Genomic DNA, 20,833 nt, shown 5'->3' on the forward strand with positions numbered 1-20,833 from the left:
AAAGGTGTTTGATGAAATGCAGGCATTTCCCACCTGAAAGGTGTTCGATGAAATGCCTGAGACAACTCTCCTAGGCTTTTAGTATACTTTGCCAAAGACATTTGTTGTTAAAGGTGCTAAGATAGCTAATAGACTTGTTAGTAATGATTGCTTTCACATTATTCAACCAAAGACATTTGATGTTTGAGATATGTTAGCAAATGAGCATTCATCTAGACATAGAGCTTGCTTAGAATTGTGTCTAGGCTTAAGGTCGATAGTTTGATTAATCATTTGCCATCCCTAGTTCGATTCTTGATCACCCAAGGTCTAATCCCTATGCCCATGAGTTATCTTTTCCCTTAGTCAAGAAAATATCATTCTGTAATTGCTTTCTAGTATTAGTAGTAGTTTAAAACTCATCTAAATCATTGGTTGCACTTAGATTAAGTGAGTACTTGCATTCTCGGTGCTTTGATATCCCTCAGAACTGGTTCGACAATCACTTATACTACAACATTTGTTTTAAGAGCCTCGAAAACTCCTAACATCAGCCAGGCAAGCAGGTTGTCCCTTGTAGTCCAACCTAAACACAGCATAACCTCCTTCGCTACTACCAGCCAACAGTTTCGGTGTGTGGATACTAACAAAACCCATGGATAGTAAATTTCCTCTGAAAAACTACCAAAAAAGGGAATATCTAAATAATTATTTAGCAGAAGCAACCAAATCATGAAAAGTTCAAAACATATATGTAGTAATATTTTTCAGTCACATTTTCGAATTGGCACCCAATGCTGACGATGGCTTGATTAGCGGGTGTTCTGATGTCAACAACTCTATTGTTCAAACGTGTATCCTGATTGACACGAACAGCTGGAGTTCCAGTCTGCAATTAATGAAAACAACATGAGCTCTTATAAACAAGATTGACCGAATGAGAATAAAATCACAGCACCTCAAGAGATTTTTCAATATCAGCTTCACTTCTTGCAGCATCCTCCACACCAAGTGGTAATCTCTCCAAGGCTCTGTTGACGTAGTACACTTTCCTCACCTGAATTTCCACCTGCAATAACATAATTCATCAACACAAACACACAGAGACGGTTTTGAGCATAGACAAGTGAAACATTGACTTATCGTCCCATTTATATATTATTTGCATAAATAGTCCCATCAGCACAAAACACACAGAGACACAGTCTTGAGCATAGACAAGTGAAACATCGATTTATTGTCTCATTTATATATTATTTGCATATATAATAAACATTAGGGCATGAATAACTCCGGTCTCTTGATTTGATATTTTTTTGTTTTTTTTTTACATTTTTCGGATAAGAGACAGCTCTTATATCTCTTATTTAATAGACTATTGCAGGCCCTGAACACACGAGTTAATTAGACGAAGAAGAAACCTTCTGGGTAGTTCCCTTGACAGGGTCCTTAGGGACAACCACGACACCGATGACATCGACAAACGATTCGTAACTCAGCTGCTTTAGGTATTTGATCATGTTGACGCCAACGTTCGATTGCTCGGCTACGCACTGAACAGTGCATCCACTTTGCCTCAAGATCACAAACACTTTGCTAGACTGTGGCCGATACGTGTGAACTCGGCCTCTGATCAGAACTTCAGATCCTGCCATCTCTTCCACCAAATCGCTCACTTCCGTCCACTTCTTTCCTTCAACAGCCTCCCTCCACTTTCCGGCTTTTGGATCGGCGGTTGGTTGCAACTCAGTGTTACGTCGCCGTAGTTACTGGAGAACTCGTCATGTTCTTCTTCTTCACGAGATATTGAAGCTCTCTTGGCGGCTTTCTTGCTCAGCTCCGGCGATATGATGACTCTCGCTCAAGCTTGTTCGATAATTAAACGAAACCCTACCCCCCCCCCCTTTTAGCGTGTTCCTGAAAGTAAAAGATGTACTACGTGATTTTTCTATGCTCATGCACAGCTGTAAATATTTCTAAATTAAATATATTATAATAATTAATTGCTACTTACTTTTAATTTTAAATTAATTTATAATTTGTATGCATTATTTATATTAATAATATTATATTATTTTAATTATACATATGGTTTTATATATGTTAAATCTAATCGATTTTGTTGTTTTTTAGTCGATTTAGTTATCATTTGGGTAAATTAGATTGCATATATGAATTCAACTGTAATATTTTTTATTATATATATTAGAATTTTGATTAATTTCTTATTTGCATCTAGGTGGTTGTTGTCTTAGATATGTAAATATATTTTATGAAGATTATATATAACTTAAGATATATTGTGCTTAGAATGAAATAAAAAAATGAACTAAAGTGTCTGATTCCAAATTACATAAATTTATTGAATAATTTTACTGTAATTATTATAATAAACAACTGTAATATTTTTTTTATTCTGAATATATTAAAATTTGATTAATTTCTTATTTTCATTTAGGTGGTTGTTGTCTTAGATATGTAAATATATTTTTAATGAATATTATGTATAACTTAAGATATATTGTGCTTAGAACGAAATAAAAAAAATAAACTAAAGTGTCTGATTCCAAATTACATAAATTAATATAACGATAATATTTTGAAGTCCCATGTATATATATAAATTTTACAAAAGAAAACTAAATTGTAACAATTGGTTAATATTTTATTTTCATTTTGAATATGTTTTGAGTTGTCCTATGATTTATATTTATAAAATAAATTACTATTCTTATAAAATTTTATATTGTTATTGTAGTTAAATCTATGATTTTAGATATAAGTTGGATTAGTCGAGTCACTCATGTTGTGAGTATGTTGAGTTACATATATTTTTTCAAATTCAAAGTGAAGTATAATTATTTTTATTATAATCAAGTCAAATCAAATCAATTTTATTTATCGTTTAAATGTGTATGTATTTTCATAATATTTATCAAATTATATGTTGATGTTTTTAAAAAATATTAGAAAATAAAACGATGATCTATAGGAAAATACATGCATAAGTAGCTGATACATTTTTGGAAGCTCATGAACACATATCAATATTTATGAAAATTAAAATATTTTATAAATTCTATATAACTTTATGCTTTTGATTTATTGAATGGAAACTGAAATTTATTTTAACTAATCTTAAAAATGAGAATTTAGATTTGTTTTGGTATTTTAATTATGGTTCTATTAAGTTTCACAAACATAAAAACATAAAATTTAAAATCAAATTTAATATTAAGAAAACAAGTAACTTTAATAATGATAAAATATAATATATCTACCTCATTAAACTATTTTGTAACTATTTGATCAAACGATTTTTATTTTTACAATTTATTTTTAGTTTTTAATATCTCATAAAAATAAGCAGTAAAATATAATTTATCAATATTTTTTATTGTAATTGGAAGATATTATAGTCAACTACATATATGAAAAATAAATAAAACATTTCAATAATACTAATAATAAACTATTTTTAGTCAATTAAACATATATCATTTTATGTTACTTATTTTATATAATCATCTAAGAAAGTAGATAGATATATAAAAATATTTATATTACTTTAATTTTTTTTGTATTGTTTAAAATTAATATTTCCTTTTCTAATAGCAAGATTATATGTGTAAATATTTTTTAATGAAATCACATTATATACAAATTTATATTTTCATCTAAGAAAATATAGATATAAAGAAAGTATTTTATTACTTCAAAAGTATATTTTATGTTATTTAAAAATATTTTGTAAATGTAATATTACTATTTTTGAACTTTTCTTTTTATGAAATCATATTATATATACATATGTTTTCGTTTTTCAATTCGATTTTTTAACATTATAAAAAATTTCCTATTTATTATATGTATATATTTTTTGGAAAATTTTAAAAAGGAAACTAAATAAATAATAGTATTTTAAATGTAATATTTTAATTCATTAAGGGTATCATTGTAATCAACCATCGTAAGAGTTAACGTGAGAGCAACACATAGGAAATTGACTTCTCAAATAATATTATAGATATATCTTCAGGTTAGGTCTTTCTTATGGACTTATATAGATGTCTCTAAACCTATATGTATTTCCATAATTCCAATAAAGGAATATTTCCCCTACTTCAACTAAAAAATAGTTTTTACAATTCTTGTGACTTGAGCTAAAAGTAATTAGAGAATTATGTTTCAGAAAACCAAATTTTGAGTCAAAAAAATGTTTGAGTGTGATGTTGACAAAAGCGTCTGTAGTCCAACGGTTAGGATATTTGCCTTCCAAGCAATAGACCCGGGTTCGACTCCCGGCAGACGCATCAATTTTCTTTTTGTCAAAGGCCTTATATTTTTGTTGGCAAGAGTTTATCTCTTGTGGGAGAAACTTGTATTCCTTTTGTTGTATCAGTGAAGAGATCATGTTTTAATCTTTTTGGGGTTCATGAGCTGAGATTTGCTGCATGGTGCGAAACAGCGCTTCTCTAAGGGTCTTTCACGGTTAATGACTTGTCTCTTGTTCATTTGAGATCTGTGAATAGTCTCAACCGTGCTAAGCTCTTTACCTATGAATCAAGAATCTGAGTTCCACCAAAAACATCTGGACTATATAGCGAAATTTCCATGTCAACACATGTTCATTTAAGCTCCATATTAACACAAATCTCATTATTAGTCATGGGTTTTTGCACTAGCATCAGTTAGCCTATCTCAGAGTCACAACAAAGGTATGTCAACGCGGTTTTACAGATTCGAAAAAGCCACTGTCCAAGTTACTTCCAGTTAAAGATGAAGGCACAGGAGACGATGACGACGACGACGATGTTTTGGTGTAGAGTAACGTCGTTGTTTCTGAGAACATATCGGTCTCCTTCACAGATTGGCAAATGCTTTCGAGTTCCTTCACAACTTTTGACATCGACGGTCTCATCTCTGGTCTATCCTCACAACACCATAACGCCAATCCCGCCAGCTTCATCACTTTATCTGGCGAACTTTGTCCCATCCGACTATCCGCCATTGACTGAATCGTTCCAGATTCATTTGCCATCCTCACCTGGCATCACATTGTGTAAAAAAAATCTTGAAGGACACAAGAGATCTATAGCTAGCTCCTTTATAATGTTTGATAGGGATGCTCAGTACCTCACGGATAATATGTGTACCCTCAAAGAATGGGTGCATTCCAGTCAAGAGCTCAAGCAACACCACTCCGAAACTGTACACGTCACTCTTTACCGTCAGTTGCCGAGTCATGAAGTACTCTGGATCCAGATATCCCTGGGCATATATACAACAACAGCATTTATTGTTTTCTCAAAACCCACTTGTTTATATAAGGGTTAAATAACAACTAGTGTGCCACTCACCGGTGTTCCTCTCACTACGGTTGATACATGGGCCGGCTCACAATCTCCCTCCCCAAAATTTGGAGCCAGCCGTGACAATCCAAAATCAGCAACTTTAGCATGAAGCTGACTGTCCAAAAGTATGTTGCTGGTTTTGATATCGCGGTGAATAACAGGTGGATTTGCTTCAGCGTGAAGGTAAAGGATCCCTTTAGCTGAACCTAAAGCCACTTGTGCCCTCATGTTAAAGCTCAATGTTTCCGTAGCATTAGCTGCATGGCAATGTGAAAAAAGAAAACACTGAAACATTGATGCGGAAGCATATAGGAGCTAGTTTCAAGTCTTAAAAAGTAATGTTCCAGAAATAACTAGGCAGTGATTAGACCCTTTATAGGTAATGGTCCAATTTGCCATCTAGACTCGGTCTAAACCGATTTTTAGAACACTGCTTGAAAGTATATAGGAAGGACATGGAGGAATAGAACTTACCTGAAAGCCAATCACGCACATTGCCATTAGGCATATACTCATACACCAGCATCTGCACATGAACCACACAGCACACGTATATAAATTAGTAAAAAGACATAGAAATAACGCGTAAGTAACTAAGTTCATATGAAAAAGGACGTGTACTTGTTCCCCTATGTCACTACTGTAGCCAACCAGTGACACAAGATTCCGGTGATGTAACCTCGAAAGCAGATCAATCTCATTCAGAAACTCTTTCTCGCTCTGCAGAGAAGTTTCTTCTCCTCGTTTGATGGCAACTACTGTTTTATTTGGCAAAATGCCTTTGTATACTTTTCCATAGCTACCTCTACCGATCACTGCAGAGCTATCAAAGCCATTAGTTGCATCCGACAGTTCTATAAAACTGAACTTCTTCACCCCTTCGATTTCCCGAGATATTGATCTGGCTGAAAAGACATAAAGACACAGTCCTTACTCCTTAGTTTCATCGTTTGAAGTATAAAAACAAGATGAATATAGACACAAAGAGAAACTGTTTGAGTTGCTTACAAACACGTTTTCTGGTGAGTGCATGCAGATTCCCATGACGTTTCTTCACATATAGAAGTGTTGCGCTCACTGAAATAACAGTTGCAGCAACGATAGAGGCTGCCACTATCATCACCCATCCAACCGTGCTGATCCCACTCTCTCCAGCTAGCAAATCATCTGCAACCAAAGATTTAAATATAATATCACTGAAACAATAATGTCATTTTTTTTTTTTGGTTAAGATTAGGTGTGAACACTGTACCATATGGTCCTTCAAGAGGGAAGTCTAGTAGCTCATAAGGTCCAAAAAAGTCATTACGAGGAAAAGTCCATGAAGTAAACCTTCCCCTGATACGTATGACTTCGCTAACGTTAAATATTGTTTTGCCTTTGGGAATTAGCTTGATGTTCATCCGTAGACGCTGCTTGTTCTCATCAACAACTCTATCAATCGCTAGTTGATGAGTTTCCAGCTGGAGTGACGTGGTTATATACTCCATGAATTGGTGTTCAATATATGGAGTGAAGAAGAAGAAGCTACGGCTCTTTAGCCTATAATCGATCAAAAGAGGCGCTGCACAAAAGCAGAGTCCTGGGGAAACTGGCACCTTCTCATAGGGACATGACGCATTGTTGCATGGTGTTTGTTCTGATTTGGTTGATGTTTGCTTTTTCTCGCCGCAGATATATTCGAAGAGTTGTTTAACGATGGGAATGCTTGTACTTTTGCATATTGGGTTGCCACGAAGACTTTTGACACAAGGAAAAACAAAAAAGTAGCTTTAGTAGATAGCAAAAAAGTAGTATAAACTTTAACTGGCTAAGACATAGGAACAAACAAAACTCACTATAGGGTAACATTGTCTGGTGTTCTTAGATTTCCTGTGGTATCAGAGAAGTTATTGTTCCTGAGATCACTGCGCATGAATCCAAAAGAGGTTTCAGACTCTAAGAATGAAGTATGAAGACTAGAAAACTATTGAGTATTAACATAAAAATAAGAACAAAGAGCTGAGATCATACACTTGCAGTTTGTTATTCTCGAAAGACTTGTTCTCCCAAATTGCTGTTGGGACGGAACCAGATAAACTGTTGTTCTCAAGTGAACTGTTATAGATGACACACAAACAAAAATCTTACATAGTACTCATAAGATGATTGGAAAATGCAGAAAATATGTTTTGACTCAAAAAAATTTAATTTAATGGTTAATGAATGGTTTACATACAGTAATTGAAGAGAATACAGTTCCGAGAAACTTTGTGGTATAGATCCAGTGAGGTTGTTATAAGATAGTTCACTGCAGCAAAACTCAACGGTGTAAGTATTTGTAAAGTGTTACTAGGAGTAGGATTTCGAAATGTGCCTACATTGTTGTCATATTATCAGAAAGCTTAGATTCTGGTATAGAGCCTGTGAGATTGTTCCAGCTCAGGTCTCTGTAAAGAAGTCTCAAGAGCTCAAAGAGAAGCATACAGTTTTTACACAAATACCAGACATAGACACTTACAAAAAGCTAAGATTTTTTATACTGCTTAGATCAGGAATTGATCCTTGTAGTCCACAGTTCCTTAAACTTCTGCCAAGTTGAAAACATGAGAACGCAAACAATAATTCAGCGCACAGATGAAACTAGTATTAGAAACCCGAACCATTTGAGTATTGCAGAAAGTCTTACAATCTTACTAATCTAGAAAACCTTCCATAAGCCTCTGGAATCTCAGAACCGTCGAAGTTGTTGTTATCCATCTGACTGCATAGGTGGAATACTAGCTTAGCAAATTTGCATAGTTCCTTAAAGGCCAACAAAAATATGGGACCAAATATGGCAGAAGGTACATACAGTATGGTAAAGGATGGGAGTCGAGCTAACTCTTGCGGCAAAGACCCAGTCAAGTTATTATTGTCCAGTATCCTACGAGATTTGTTCCATCAATATAAACACTTAACATACAGTATCCAAAAGTGAAATCAAGAAAACAAAAAAAAAAGAAAACCCTCACAGGTGAGCGAGGTTGTTCAGTTTGGATAGCTCCACTGGAATTTCTCCGGTTAACGTGTTGTTATTTAAGTGGCTGAAGATCCAACAGCCACTTGTGAGTAAAGGATAAACCACAAATGACTGCTAACTTTGCTATGAAGAAGATAATACCTAACGACAAACTTACAGATGTTTTATGCTTGTCATGTTTCCAAATGCAGGTGGAACTGAACCTGTTATGTTGTTCTCATCTACTTGAAGCCTGTTTAAATTTCGAAGGTTGCCAAGTTCAGGGGGTAAACTACCCGTGAGTTTGTTCCCATTCAGCAGTCTGTCCAAATAATGTAGCAGCAAATTAAACGAGTCAATTGAAGCGGACTTGTGGCTCCACATAAACAGAGAAACCAAAGCCTTCTTTAAAACCATCCCAGAAATGAAACTAAACAAAGAAAAATGAGAACAAGAAGGCAAGAGAAAAGACATCGTGTTATCTTTTACTTACAGGAGTTTCAAAGAAGAAATTTTTCCTATCTCCAAAGGAATACGCCCAGTTATGTTGTTCCACATCACATTACTTCAACAAGGTAACCCACGAGAATAATAGGTTTTTCAGTATGCAATCAAGACAACCGGAAGACAATCACAAGAACTGAATGAAACAGTTCATTAGACTTCGCATCTTACAGGATTTCGAGATAAGATAACTGGCCAACTTCAGGAGCCAGCTCTCCAGATAAATTCAGCCTCATCAATTGGCTGCATCACAATATGTGTAAGTCACAGGATGTGTAAGTATGGCAATGCATAATATTTTTCAGTATAATCCTTGCAAGAATGACGCCAGGGCATTGCGTTAGTGATGCGTAAACTAACTACCTTTGCAGAAGACGAAGACCTCCATTCAATTAATAAAGACAAGAAAAAATATATATAACAAAAGAAGAAAAAATGTGACAAATGTTAATACAAAAGAGACATTACAGCTCCCGGACGTGAAAGTGACCATCATCATGTGATCTCTCGAAGCATGTTATGCCAGTCCAGTTTGAATTACATGGGTCACCCTTTTCCCAGTTGCTTAAATTTCTCATAGGATCAATTAGACTCCTTTTGATCACCCTTAAAGCAGTTACTGCAAAATGGATTTAAAAAATATATATATTAGCAAAGCTCTGGAAAGCAGTCTCCACGTTGTAGAATGACATATGATTTGGGAGCCTGAAGAATGACCATTCAAGATTATGACTATCAAACATTGAGAGAAAGACCAGCGACCATATTTATGCAAATTGACATTATTGTTAATAGTTTATACGCCAAATTTGGTAAGTTTATGAAGCTCATAGGTACCTTAATTTAAGAGAATTATATAACATCTGAGGTTTTTGTGGAAAAAAAACAATCACCTTCTGAAAGATCAGTTCTTGAATCAGCTGACTGAAGGAGAAGACAACAAAATGCCACCAGGAATACTGAACCGCATGTTTTTGTATTCATCAGGATACCTAGAAAAGGAAGACAGAGGAAACTTTATTCTGCTGTAGCACAATGATCAAGTCATATCTCACAAGATAAAAAGTTTGGTCAAGGAAACTGTTATAAGTTATGATCAAGTCACCAGGCGAATAAACAAAAAAAAACACGTTTGACAGAAGGAAGAAATCATAAAAGAATCCCCGGAAACTTGTTCAACACCTAGGAAAAGTAGAAGCGTTTTGGTCGTTCAGACATCGTTGTGTCCATAAAAAATGCTGATGGGAGCAGAAACTTCGTAAGGACAGTGATCTAACGAGTAAACAAAACATACCAGAAAGAGACTACACAAAGAAATTGTCAACAATGTTTTATAATTAGAAAATGAGTTTGAAACTTTCTTATTACTTTTGATCAAATAGTGCAGAGATTACACACACACACATTAATAAATAATACATATATATATCTTCTTTTACAGATAGATTCAACAATCTTTCAAGTTGTCAATTTTTTAATCATTCAATTTCAGTTGAGACTGGTTGTCCACTTAGGCTGACCTGGTAATTTCAGCTGCAAGGTTATTACCCTCTCCCAATCTAAGCTCGATTATTGTTAAAGGGACCCGGTCTAGAAAATCTCAAGAGGAAGCCAACACAAGAGTAAAAAGCTTAGCTAAACTTCGGTTTATACAGTGACAGAACATTAATCAAAACTAGCCCTAGAGATGAGCTCAAGAGCATCCCTACTTCTTCCATGGCCAATCTAAACCTAAGACACTACCTTATAATCCATCAATACAATCCAACAACTCCAAAAAAGATGGAGTGCAATGTAGCTACCGTGAAGCTATTTTTTTTTAAAGATCGAGTAGAGGTCACTAACATTCTGAAATCAACAACATCAGCGGTGGAGAATATAGGTGTATTGTTAACTTGAGACATGATAGGGATTGAAGATCATATAAACTACACCAGCAAGAAGATGTGGTTTGTTCCGTTCAATCCTCGTTTGCTTCGTATCGACTCAGACTCGACGAGACTGATCCAATGCGAATATCAAAGGAGAACTGAACGGCGGAATTGGAGGAACTGTGGAGCACCCAAATCAATAGACGATCCTATCAATTCGAAAGTGAAGAAGAAGAAGAAAACGGCGTCTCAGTGTCGATGTTTACATATTTTATTTTTGCAACTGACCGTGGTTTACTTCTTTCTTAACAATCTTTTCATTCGTTCTCTCATGTATGTAAACAAACATTCGTTAAAAATGTATTTCAATGCCTGCAACAATGAGTAATCAAATATTTATAGCAGCTTTTTTAAGTGAGTAACATTGAAGATTTTAAAAGAATACGTAGAAAACAACACCATCCCGTAGCGAAAAGCAAATATCATGTTTGTATCTTCAACCGGATTCTCTACGAACCGCAACATGCTGATTTCTGAGTAGCTTGAGATGTCCCTGCACCTTGGTCGGATTGGTTGATTCTGATTGTTTGTGGCTACAAAACAACCCAGACAACGTTTTAAATGTTTGATACTCTAATTGCAATGTATGGATGATGAGGATGAGAATAAAAATAATTCTCAAGTATAAACGAACCTCAGCCCTTGCATCGGTATCTGCTAGTCTTTGCTTAATGTCTTTACCTATTGAAAAGAAAACTTCCTCAACGTTTAAGTTCGTCTTGGCACTCTGCAAGACCAAACTCATCTAACGTTAGCCAATAATGAGAATCGCATTTTCCTATACGCATAACAAAACCTAGTACTACAACGTACAGTCTCGAAGAACTTGATTCCGTATTCATCTGCAAGAGCTTGTCCCTTAGCTTTTGGCACAGCCTGGAAATACAAAAACACAACAAATCAGTGTGTTAGATAAACAAATCACGTAATAGATAAGCAGAAAGATATATGGGAACGGTAAGAGAGAGAGAGAGAGACTCTTTTGCTTTCATCCATATCTGCCTTGTTCCCCACGAGAATCTTGTTGACATTATCAGAAGCGTGCTGCTCAATATTACGGATCCAGTTCCTGATGTCTGGAATTGAAGAAAACAAATGACAAGAAAAATAACATATAGGTTTATTAGAAAATACTAACTACAGATGGAATAATATATACTTTCTTGCGAAGGATTGTTAGTTGCATGAGGCCTAGAAGCTAGAATTAAACAACGTTAAACTGTAGTAAGAAGTAAAGAGAAAACTTACTGTTGAAAGATGATTCATCGGTGACATCATACACAAGCAAAATGCCCATGGCTCCACGGTAGTACGCTGCAATAAGAAGAAACCACTTAGGTGAGTATTCCACGTTCCCACCATAAAGGATGCGTATGAATAACAGTAAGAGAAAAAGAAGAGCAAAGGGCATATTCGAAAGCAAAAATCGAAGAGATACCAGTTGTGATAGTCCGGAACCGCTCCTGTCCTGCAGTATCCCAGATTTGCAGCTTAATTCTCTTCCCATCCAGCTCAATAGTCCGTATCTTGAAATCAATTCTGTCACAACAAAATTTTATATTGAGTGGGAAGGGAACAAGACAATGATATGCCCTGGAGGGAAAGCCGACTGATGACAATACAATTCAAATCAAGAGAAGACTCTGTTGTGTTCGGAGTGTTTCTATCTTCACAAATGTAATAGGGAGAGTTATCAATTGGTTTGATCAACTTGAGAGGGTAGCTATTAGCTTGTGAGAGATTGTTATACTCTTGTTGGTGGTGATTTACGGTAATACGTGGATCTTAACAGACAAGTACACAAAGCACTTGAGAGAAAAGCATCAAGTAATAAAGAGATCATACTTACCCAATTGTTGTAATGAAACTGGTGGTAAAGGAGCCATCTGAAAAACGCAAGAGGAGGCAACTCTTACCCACACCTGGTGTACATGAAAGAAGATAGAGGAAGAAGTTAGATAAAGCAAAAGACCTTTGAATGTGGTGGTTACACACGTGCAAAGTCTAATACTATCATAAACCATTTGTCACTCAAAACATCCACCCCGAAAGTTCATTTACATCACTATTGTCATTCGTCTTGACATTTTCCAGCATGATACGAGACTAAGAAGAGGCCGTATGATGAACATCAGTTGCTCCTCACACTCTAAAATCAACATACTACGCTGATGAAATTCAAATGTCAGTAACTGAGACAGGACCACGTGTGCTAAATCACAGCAAGCTTAATGGAATATCGAAAAATTCATATAACTAATGCATCCACCCTTCATACAAAGCTTATATGAAACTAAGAGGAGTCGTATGATGCTCCTCACACTAAATCCAAGGTTCTCTAAAATCAACACACTACGCTGATGAAACTCAGATATAAAATCACAGCACGCCTAATTGAAGATCGAAAACCTCAAATCACTAATGCGTCACCATCGATCCTTCACACAAATTCACGAGACTCGCGGAACGAACGCAGTATTACGATCTGGAATTGAGGAAACCAACCGCTGTCTCCGATCAAGAGTAGTTTAATGAGGTAATCGTAATCAGCGCGAGCTCTAGCAGGAGGAGCAGCCATTGCGTATAGCGTCTAGAAACGAATCACTGGTAATGCAAAAACAAACGATGTTACAAACAAACTAAAATACTGAGCGAAAGAGAGTGAGAGATTCAGGAGAAGTACCAGATCTGCTCCGGGGAGATTAATCGTCAGAACGGAGGTAGAGAGAGCAACCGGCCGGCCGTTGAATTATTTTTCCTCCCGATCGGCTTTTCGAAGATTCAGAATGTTATTATTGTTCTCTTTTGAGAGAAGAGTCAGAAGGAGAGGGAGTGGATCTGGGCCGTTGGATCTTGATCGTGATGGAGATCTGAGTTGGGCGGGCGCGTGGTTTTCGTTTTTGGTTAAATTGTGATGATACCAGGTTATTTATACGCCGTCGTTTGATAGCTTTCGAATAGCAGGCCTTGGGCCGGTAATTTAACTTTACGGATCCAACCCAACAAAATTGATGGAAATGTTTTTTTTTATATGTTACGAACATCTACCGACGTAACTTTTGTATCAAAGCATACAAAAACTTGAGATCATTTAAACTAAGCATTTCGATCAGTTTGTCAAATGTTCATAGTTTATACCGTCAGCAACACTTGCGTTTCAACTCTTAAACTTAGCCCACTACTGCCTATATGAATGATATGATCACTACTGATTACGTTGTGACCCGTTGGTGCCAAATCTGCATCGCCTCTCACTTTGATGGATTTGGCGGGTACTATTCACTGCCCAATATTTTGACGACCAGGATCTACTTAGTAATTAACAAGCCAAATAATGACACTTTTTTTTTTTTACAACGAGACATTCATATACTCATATTGACTATGTAAACCAAATCGGTAACTCTGCATCCATGTGAACGACAAAAGACGGTTGTTTCCTAGCACTGCGTGCTAAGCTATCTGCCCGTAGGTTCTCCGTCCGAGGTACATGACCGATGTCTGAGTTGAGGAAACTTCTTCGTAAAAGCTTGATATCTTCCAGATAACTTTCAAATGCTGGTCATTCTTCTGGTTCCGAAACCATCTTCACCAATTGAGAACAATCTGTTGCAAACGTAACCTGAAACTATCGTAAATTCTTCATACATTTCATTGCTCAAATCAAAGTCTCCACCTCCGAATGAAGAGATGAAAGACATAGCCAAATAATGACACTCTAATACCACCAAACACAAGTATATAAATCAAACATAAAAGCATGTGGACATTATAGTGAATCATGAAGATATAAAACATAATTGTGAATATTGTTATTGAGATATGTATATATTTAGTTAAGAAAACTAAGTTTAATGTTTATATTATTATCTCCCTATATAAGTTGTACATGTATAAGCTTTATCATTAAGAGTCGATACAATATTCTTCCAATCTTATACTCTCATCATTCTCTACATGGTATAAGAGCTACAATGATCTAACGATCTGCTCCGTTCATGTTTTTCTTTTATTTCTTCAAGCTACAGAGCTTCTTTATTTTTTGATTTCAAGCCATTAAGCTTCTATCATATTTTCTGTTAAGTTATACACTTCCACCATTCATGTTCATGTGAACGTCTGAATCTAAGCCATTGAGGTTTTTGTTATTCAAGTCTACCATAGACCTCTGAATCCAAGCCTAGTGCTTCTTTATATTCATGCCTCATTTTTATCTTTATAATTCTTAAGCCATCATGGTTTCACTTCCAAAATGAAAGCTTAATGCTTCTTGTTTTGTTTTTCTTAAAGCCATGGAGCTTCTTATTATTCATGTCTCCGAAGACCTATGAATCTATTCCTTCTTTTTGAAAAAAAAAACTGTTTTCTTTGTTCTATATTTCTTAGGTATTAGAAAAAAACATTAAAAAAACGGTTTTGTTACCAAGCCAAAGTGCTTCCTACCATCATTCAAGCTAATCAAACGTGCCTCTGAATCTATAAGCCTTCAACCTTCTATTTTTTGTTTCCAAGCCAAGGTGCTTCCTCTCCAACCATCTCACGATGTCAACAAGACGAGACTTCCATTGTCAAAACACAAATCTTATGTCCTCCGATCTCTCCGTCAAACATGACTGCAACATTCCTCCGTCTCCGCTGCGTTCACAAACACAGATCATTGGATCTCCGTCTCTCTTCATCTCCATCATGAGATCTCTTCGCCGCCAACGAAGAAAAAAAAGCCTCAAGCTCCTAACCACCATTGCGATCTCCATCACGTCTTGATCTATTATTGTTCAATCTCAAGCCTAGCTTCAGTTGTCACTTCATCACAGCCTTGAGCTTGAGGAGACATATAGAGAATCATGAAGATATAAAACATAATTGTGAATATTGTTATTGAGATATGTATATATTTATTTAAGGAAACTAGGTTTAATGTTTATATTCTTATCTTCCTATATAAGTTGTACATGTATAAGCTTTATCATTATGAGAGTCAATACAATATTCTTCCAATCTTATACTCTCATCATTCTCTACAGACATAACATAATAGTATTGTTACTGATCTCACGAAATCATATGAATATCACACCACACCAGCAGTGCCGGCTCTAGAGGTAGGCAAGTGGGGCACACGCCCATGGTCCACCTTTAAAACAAATAAATTTAATGATTAAAAAAATCCAAATTTTTGTTGTATTTTTGCAATAAAAACCAAAAATATTATATATAATCAATTATATTGCATATATATTAAATTTATCCAAGGGTCCAATATAAAGTTGAGCGGGCCTGCACACCAGTATAGTATTGTTATTGATCTCACCAAATCATATGAATATCACACCACACCGGTATCATTACATCATCTGTATAGGAATAATGAAATAATATAAACTAATCTTGGGAGACAAGACAGGGTATCGGTTTGTGGCTCTTGCGACTTTTGGTTACTTCTACTTCTGCGCATGTAGAAAGTGCTGGCGATTAAGCTCTTCAAAGTTCTATTCGATCCCTTCACTAGTATATTGGACAAAACTTAAATTGAAATAGGAGAATCCTCCAAGCAACTCCAAGTTGACGCAAAGGTGAAAAGTGTGGCGACTGACAAACTGGTAAGATATCATATATTGGACTTTATTTTGTCTTCGGTGTTAAGGAAATAATAATAATCAACCAAGGAATAAAAGCGTAGACAAGAATATTCCTACTATGGTCCAACGTATCATCTGCATGGAGCATTCGTCACTCAACCCCATCCACCAATCATCCCCTGCGGACAGGTCCACAGCTACACTTTCTCACATCCACTAAGAGTTGTGTTTTCTCGAAATTACATGATCAACTTTCCTTTTTTAAATAGATACGAAGTGTGTTTCAATCAATATTATTAAATTAGGAACATGACCTATTGATAGAATAAAATTGAGATTCGTCCCTAAGTTGAACTTTTAAATTCACTTCCCTTCTTATTATCAATCAAAATGCTACGTAGATTAATAATAAAATATATTATTTCTTAAAAAAAAATCTAAAATAATTGAAAAAAATAATGACGCTCATTTTAATGACGATAACGCCGCTAACTAAACTCTAAATCTGAAATTCTAAATCCTAAACCTTAAATCTAAATCGTAAACCCTAAATTCTAAACCCAAACTCTAAACCCTAAACACAAACCTATATCTTAAACCCTAATCCTAAACCCTAATCCCAAACCGTAAACTCTAAACCCAAACCCTAGACCTTAAATTCAAACCCTAGATCCTAAACCCAAACGTAGACTCTAAACCCAAGCCTTAAACCCTAAAGAAACAACATCAACATTAACCCAAACCTTTAGGATATAAGATTTGGGTTCAGGGTTTACGATTTGAGTTTAAGGTCTAGGGATTAGGTTTGGGTATATGGTTTGAGTTTAGCGTCTAAGATTTGGGTTTAAGATATAGGCTTTGGGTTTACGGTTTACGGTTTAGATTTAGGGTTTAGGATTTACGGTTTGGGTTTAGGATTTGGGTTTAGGGTTTAGGGTTTAGAGTTTGATTTTAGAATTTAGGGTTTAGATTTAAGGTTTAGGGTTTAGTTAGTGGCATAAGCATCATTAAAATTGGCGTTATTTTTTTTCAATTATTTCAGATTTTTTTAAAATAAAGTTAATCTATTTTATTATTAATTTAGATAACAAGAGGAGAGGTAAATCTAAAGGTTCACCCTAGGGGTGAACCTAAATCTTGTTCCTATTGATATATGTTTAGTCCAACTAATTATTTTCAACAATCTATACTTAAAAAAATACTAAGTGCATCTAATTATATATTGTGGATGTAACCACCACTTGAGCATAATAATCGGGATCCAGTTTTTCTATTTACATCTAAATATCTTATTTAATCAAACAAAAACTGAAATTAAATAAAGATGAGAAAAGTGTATGATAGCATCAAAATCGTTAGTTAATTATTACTTCAATCAACATATTTTAAAATTGCATCTAAATTCCCTAGAAGATGTAGCATTTAAATATATAACGTAACCAACTTCTATTTGGTACCTAATTATATGGCTAATATCTAATTTAAATTCTGAATATATTTTTAATATGTATCTGATATTATTATGGAAGTTAGTGAAGATCATATTAACTCATTACATATATATAACAGAATATATTAAAATTAATTTTTTCAAACATTTTTCAAAAAAATTGTTTGGTTTTCGATGCGGATTAAATTTGATATTGGTTTCAGATATAACACTTTAAGAACCATTCGAGTATATAGGTCATATCTAACAGAGTAATCGACTTTGATTTTCGGGTCGATTCTGAGTTGGGTTTTTCTGGGTATGAATATTCTTGGCTAATTATGTTAGGTAACTATTACAAAAATATAATATGTTACCAAAATTATATTAAATTAAATAAATATTAAACACAAATATTATTACAAAAAAAAATATAAATATAAAAATTAAATTTCTCAAAAAAAATAAATAAAAATATACATGCCCTTTAAATGCCTTTTAAAGGACGGATCAAAATCTAGTTGATATTAAAGGAAACCTAACTTTAATTAATCAACATCTCTTTCTAGAGATAACAAAAAGAAAGTTTAATCAATCATATAAAATCCCAGATTTGGTTTGAATGTAGATAGCATTGCAATTATTAGGCGTTATGTTATGTGATTGTTTTTTTTTTTTGGAACTGAAATGTTATGTGATTGTTTCATTAAACTATACCTTACCCGCTCTATAGCAAGAAAAAAAAAGGGACTATCCGGCTTTTTACTAAACAAATGGCAAATCCATATTACATCCCCACACGACAGACACTGACGAGCATCAGTAATGTTAAATTAGAAACATGACTTATTGATAAAAAAATTGTATCTAACTTTTATTTCAATAAAATATACCTTTTAAATATAACTGTAATTAAATTTAATTTCTGAATCTAACCACCACATGCCTAATAATCAAGTAACCGCCACAATAACCACCATGACCTTTGATTAAAATATATTGATGCAATTATTCATACAAACATCAATGAATATATCACGTCAGTTACTAAAGAAACATTTATGCCAATATATATTTTTTTAATAGTAAATGACTATAAATCCAGATACCAAAGAATCAAAAACATCAGAAAAATCAACTTTGTTTTAATTAAATTTATGCCAATATATTGAAATTCCAAACACATATTCCAATATATATTGACATTCTAAACATATATCAATTGTAACTATAACTTTTTTTTTATCTTTTTAAAATTAATCATTCTTTAAAAATAAAGTACAAAATTAATGTGTAAAACGTAATTGAGAACAATCTGTTACAAACGTAATATGAAACTGTCGTAAATTCTTCATACATTCTATTGCTCAAATCAAAGTTTCCACCTCCGAACGAAGAGATGAAAGACATAGCCAAATAATGACACTCTAATACCACCAAACACAAGTATATAAATCAAACATAAAAGCATGTGGACATTATAGTGAATCATGAAGATATAAAACATAATTGTGAATATTGTTTTTGAGATATGTATATATTTAGTTAAGAAAACTAAGTTTAATGTTTATATTATTATCTCCCTATATAAGTTGTACATGTATAAGCTTTATCACTAAGAGTCGATACAATATTCTTCCAATCTTATACTCTCATCATTCTCTACATGGTATAAGAGCTACAATGATCTAACGATCTGCTCCGTTCATGTTTTTCTTTTATTTCTTCAAGCTACAGAGCTTCTTTATTTTTTGATTTCAAGCCATTAAGCTTCTATCATATTTTATGTTAAGCTATACACTTCCACCATTCATGTTCATGTGAGCGTTTGAATCTAAGCCATTGAGGTTTTTGTTATTCAAGTCTACCATAGACCTCTGAATCCAAGCCTAGTGCTTCTTTATATTCATGCCTCATTTTTATCTTTATAATTCTTAAGCCATCATGGTTTCACTTCCAAAATCAAAGCTTAATGCTTCTTGTTTTGTTTTTCTTAAAGCCATGGAGCTTCTTATTAATTATTCATGTCTCCGAAGACCTCTGAATCTATCTCTTCTTTTTGAAAAAAAATCGTTTTCTTTGTTCTATATTTCTTAGGTATTAGAAAAAAAACATTAAAAAATGGTTTTGTTACCAAGCCAAAGTGCTTCCTACCATCATTCAAGCTAATCAAACGTGCCTCTGAATCTATAAGCCTTCAACCTTCTATTTTCTGTTTCCAAGTCAAGGTGCTTCCTCTCCAACCATCTCACGATATCAACAAGATGAGACTTCCATTGTCAAAACACAAATCTTATGTCCTCCGATCTCTCCGTCAAACATGACTGCAACATTCCTCCGTCTCCGCTACACAGTTACTGATCCGCTGCGTTCACAAACACAGATCATTGGATCTCCGTCTCTCTTCATCTCCATCATGAGATCTCTTCGCCGCCAACGAAGAAAAAAAAGCCTCAAGCTCCTAACCACCATTGCGATCTCCATCACGTCTTGATCTATTATTGTTCAATCTCAAGCCTAGCTTCAGTTGTCACTTCATCACCACCTTGAGCTTGAGGAGACATATAGAGAATCATAAAGATATAAAATATAATTGTGAATATTGTTATTGAGATATGTATATATTTATTTAAGGAAACTAGGTTTAATGTTTATATTCTTATCTTCCTATAAAAGTTGTAAATGTATAAGCTTTATCATTATGAGAGTCAATACAATATTCTTCCAATCTTATACTCTCATCATTCTCTACAGACATAACATAATAGTATTGTTACTGATCTCACGAAATCATATGAATATCACACCACACCAGCAGTGCCGGCTCTAGGGGTAGGCAAGTGGGTGGCACACGCCCAGGGTTCACTTTTAAAACAAATAAATTTAATGATAAAAAAAATTCAAATTTTTGTTGTATTTTTGCAATAAAGTCCCAAAATATTATATATCTATATTATTAAAAAAGAAGTACCCATTTGAAAATGTTCTTACTTCATTAATTAAACTCCCTATTTTTTTGCTTGTTTTTTTCAGTTGCATTTATGAAATATCCTAAAACGAATAAAACTACCTAATTT

The 20,833-nt window shown here is 34.3% G+C and overlaps 2 protein-coding genes, 1 non-coding gene and 1 pseudogene across 5 annotated transcripts; 1 reads left to right on the plus strand and 3 right to left on the minus strand.

Annotated features, from left to right (window-relative positions):
- LOC106309121 overlaps positions 1-1,937 on the minus strand; it is a 4,354-nt pseudogene extending 2,417 nt beyond the window's left edge.
- Positions 1,938-4,220: 2,283 nt separating this feature from the next.
- On the plus strand, positions 4,221-4,292 carry TRNAG-UCC. The gene has a single exon. It is a non-coding gene; the product is annotated as a tRNA-Gly (tRNA).
- A 329-nt stretch (positions 4,293-4,621) lies between these two features.
- Positions 4,622-10,066, minus strand: LOC106310201 (putative leucine-rich repeat receptor-like serine/threonine-protein kinase At3g53590). Of its 3 annotated transcripts, XM_013747426.1 has the most exons (21): positions 9,923-10,066; positions 9,711-9,809; positions 9,286-9,436; positions 8,989-9,060; positions 8,807-8,878; positions 8,492-8,635; positions 8,327-8,398; positions 8,167-8,238; positions 8,002-8,076; positions 7,834-7,902; positions 7,694-7,762; positions 7,552-7,623; positions 7,347-7,430; positions 7,172-7,240; positions 6,586-7,073; positions 6,342-6,500; positions 5,955-6,238; positions 5,808-5,859; positions 5,340-5,590; positions 5,116-5,250; positions 4,622-5,026 (listed from the first exon to the last, which is right to left on the minus strand). In XM_013747426.1, the coding sequence occupies exons 2-21, from the start codon at positions 9,799-9,801 to the stop codon at positions 4,703-4,705; spliced, it is 2,805 nt and encodes a 934-aa protein (XP_013602880.1). In that variant the 5' UTR covers positions 9,802-9,809; positions 9,923-10,066; the 3' UTR covers positions 4,622-4,702. The 3 variants fall into 3 exon arrangements, with proteins under 3 accessions (XP_013602880.1, XP_013602882.1, XP_013602881.1); XM_013747428.1 differs by lacking the exons at positions 9,711-9,809; positions 9,923-10,066 and having other exon boundaries at positions 8,989-9,176; positions 9,286-9,338; XM_013747427.1 differs by lacking the exons at positions 9,711-9,809; positions 9,923-10,066 and having other exon boundaries at positions 8,989-9,180; positions 9,286-9,329.
- A 968-nt stretch (positions 10,067-11,034) lies between these two features.
- Positions 11,035-13,638, minus strand: LOC106308096 (ras-related protein RABE1a). Its single transcript, XM_013745221.1, has 9 exons — positions 13,432-13,638; positions 13,254-13,352; positions 12,598-12,670; positions 12,187-12,287; positions 11,997-12,062; positions 11,727-11,824; positions 11,562-11,624; positions 11,383-11,475; positions 11,035-11,281 (listed from the first exon to the last, which is right to left on the minus strand). Exons 2-9 carry the CDS (start codon positions 13,324-13,326, stop codon positions 11,198-11,200), a joined length of 651 nt encoding a protein of 216 aa, XP_013600675.1. The 5' UTR covers positions 13,327-13,352; positions 13,432-13,638; the 3' UTR covers positions 11,035-11,197.
- Between the last annotated feature and the right edge of the window lie 7,195 nt (positions 13,639-20,833).

This window comes from Brassica oleracea, chromosome C8 (genome assembly GCF_000695525.1).
Source record: "Brassica oleracea var. oleracea cultivar TO1000 chromosome C8, BOL, whole genome shotgun sequence".
In the NCBI taxonomy this organism is placed as follows: domain Eukaryota; kingdom Viridiplantae; phylum Streptophyta; class Magnoliopsida; order Brassicales; family Brassicaceae; genus Brassica; species Brassica oleracea.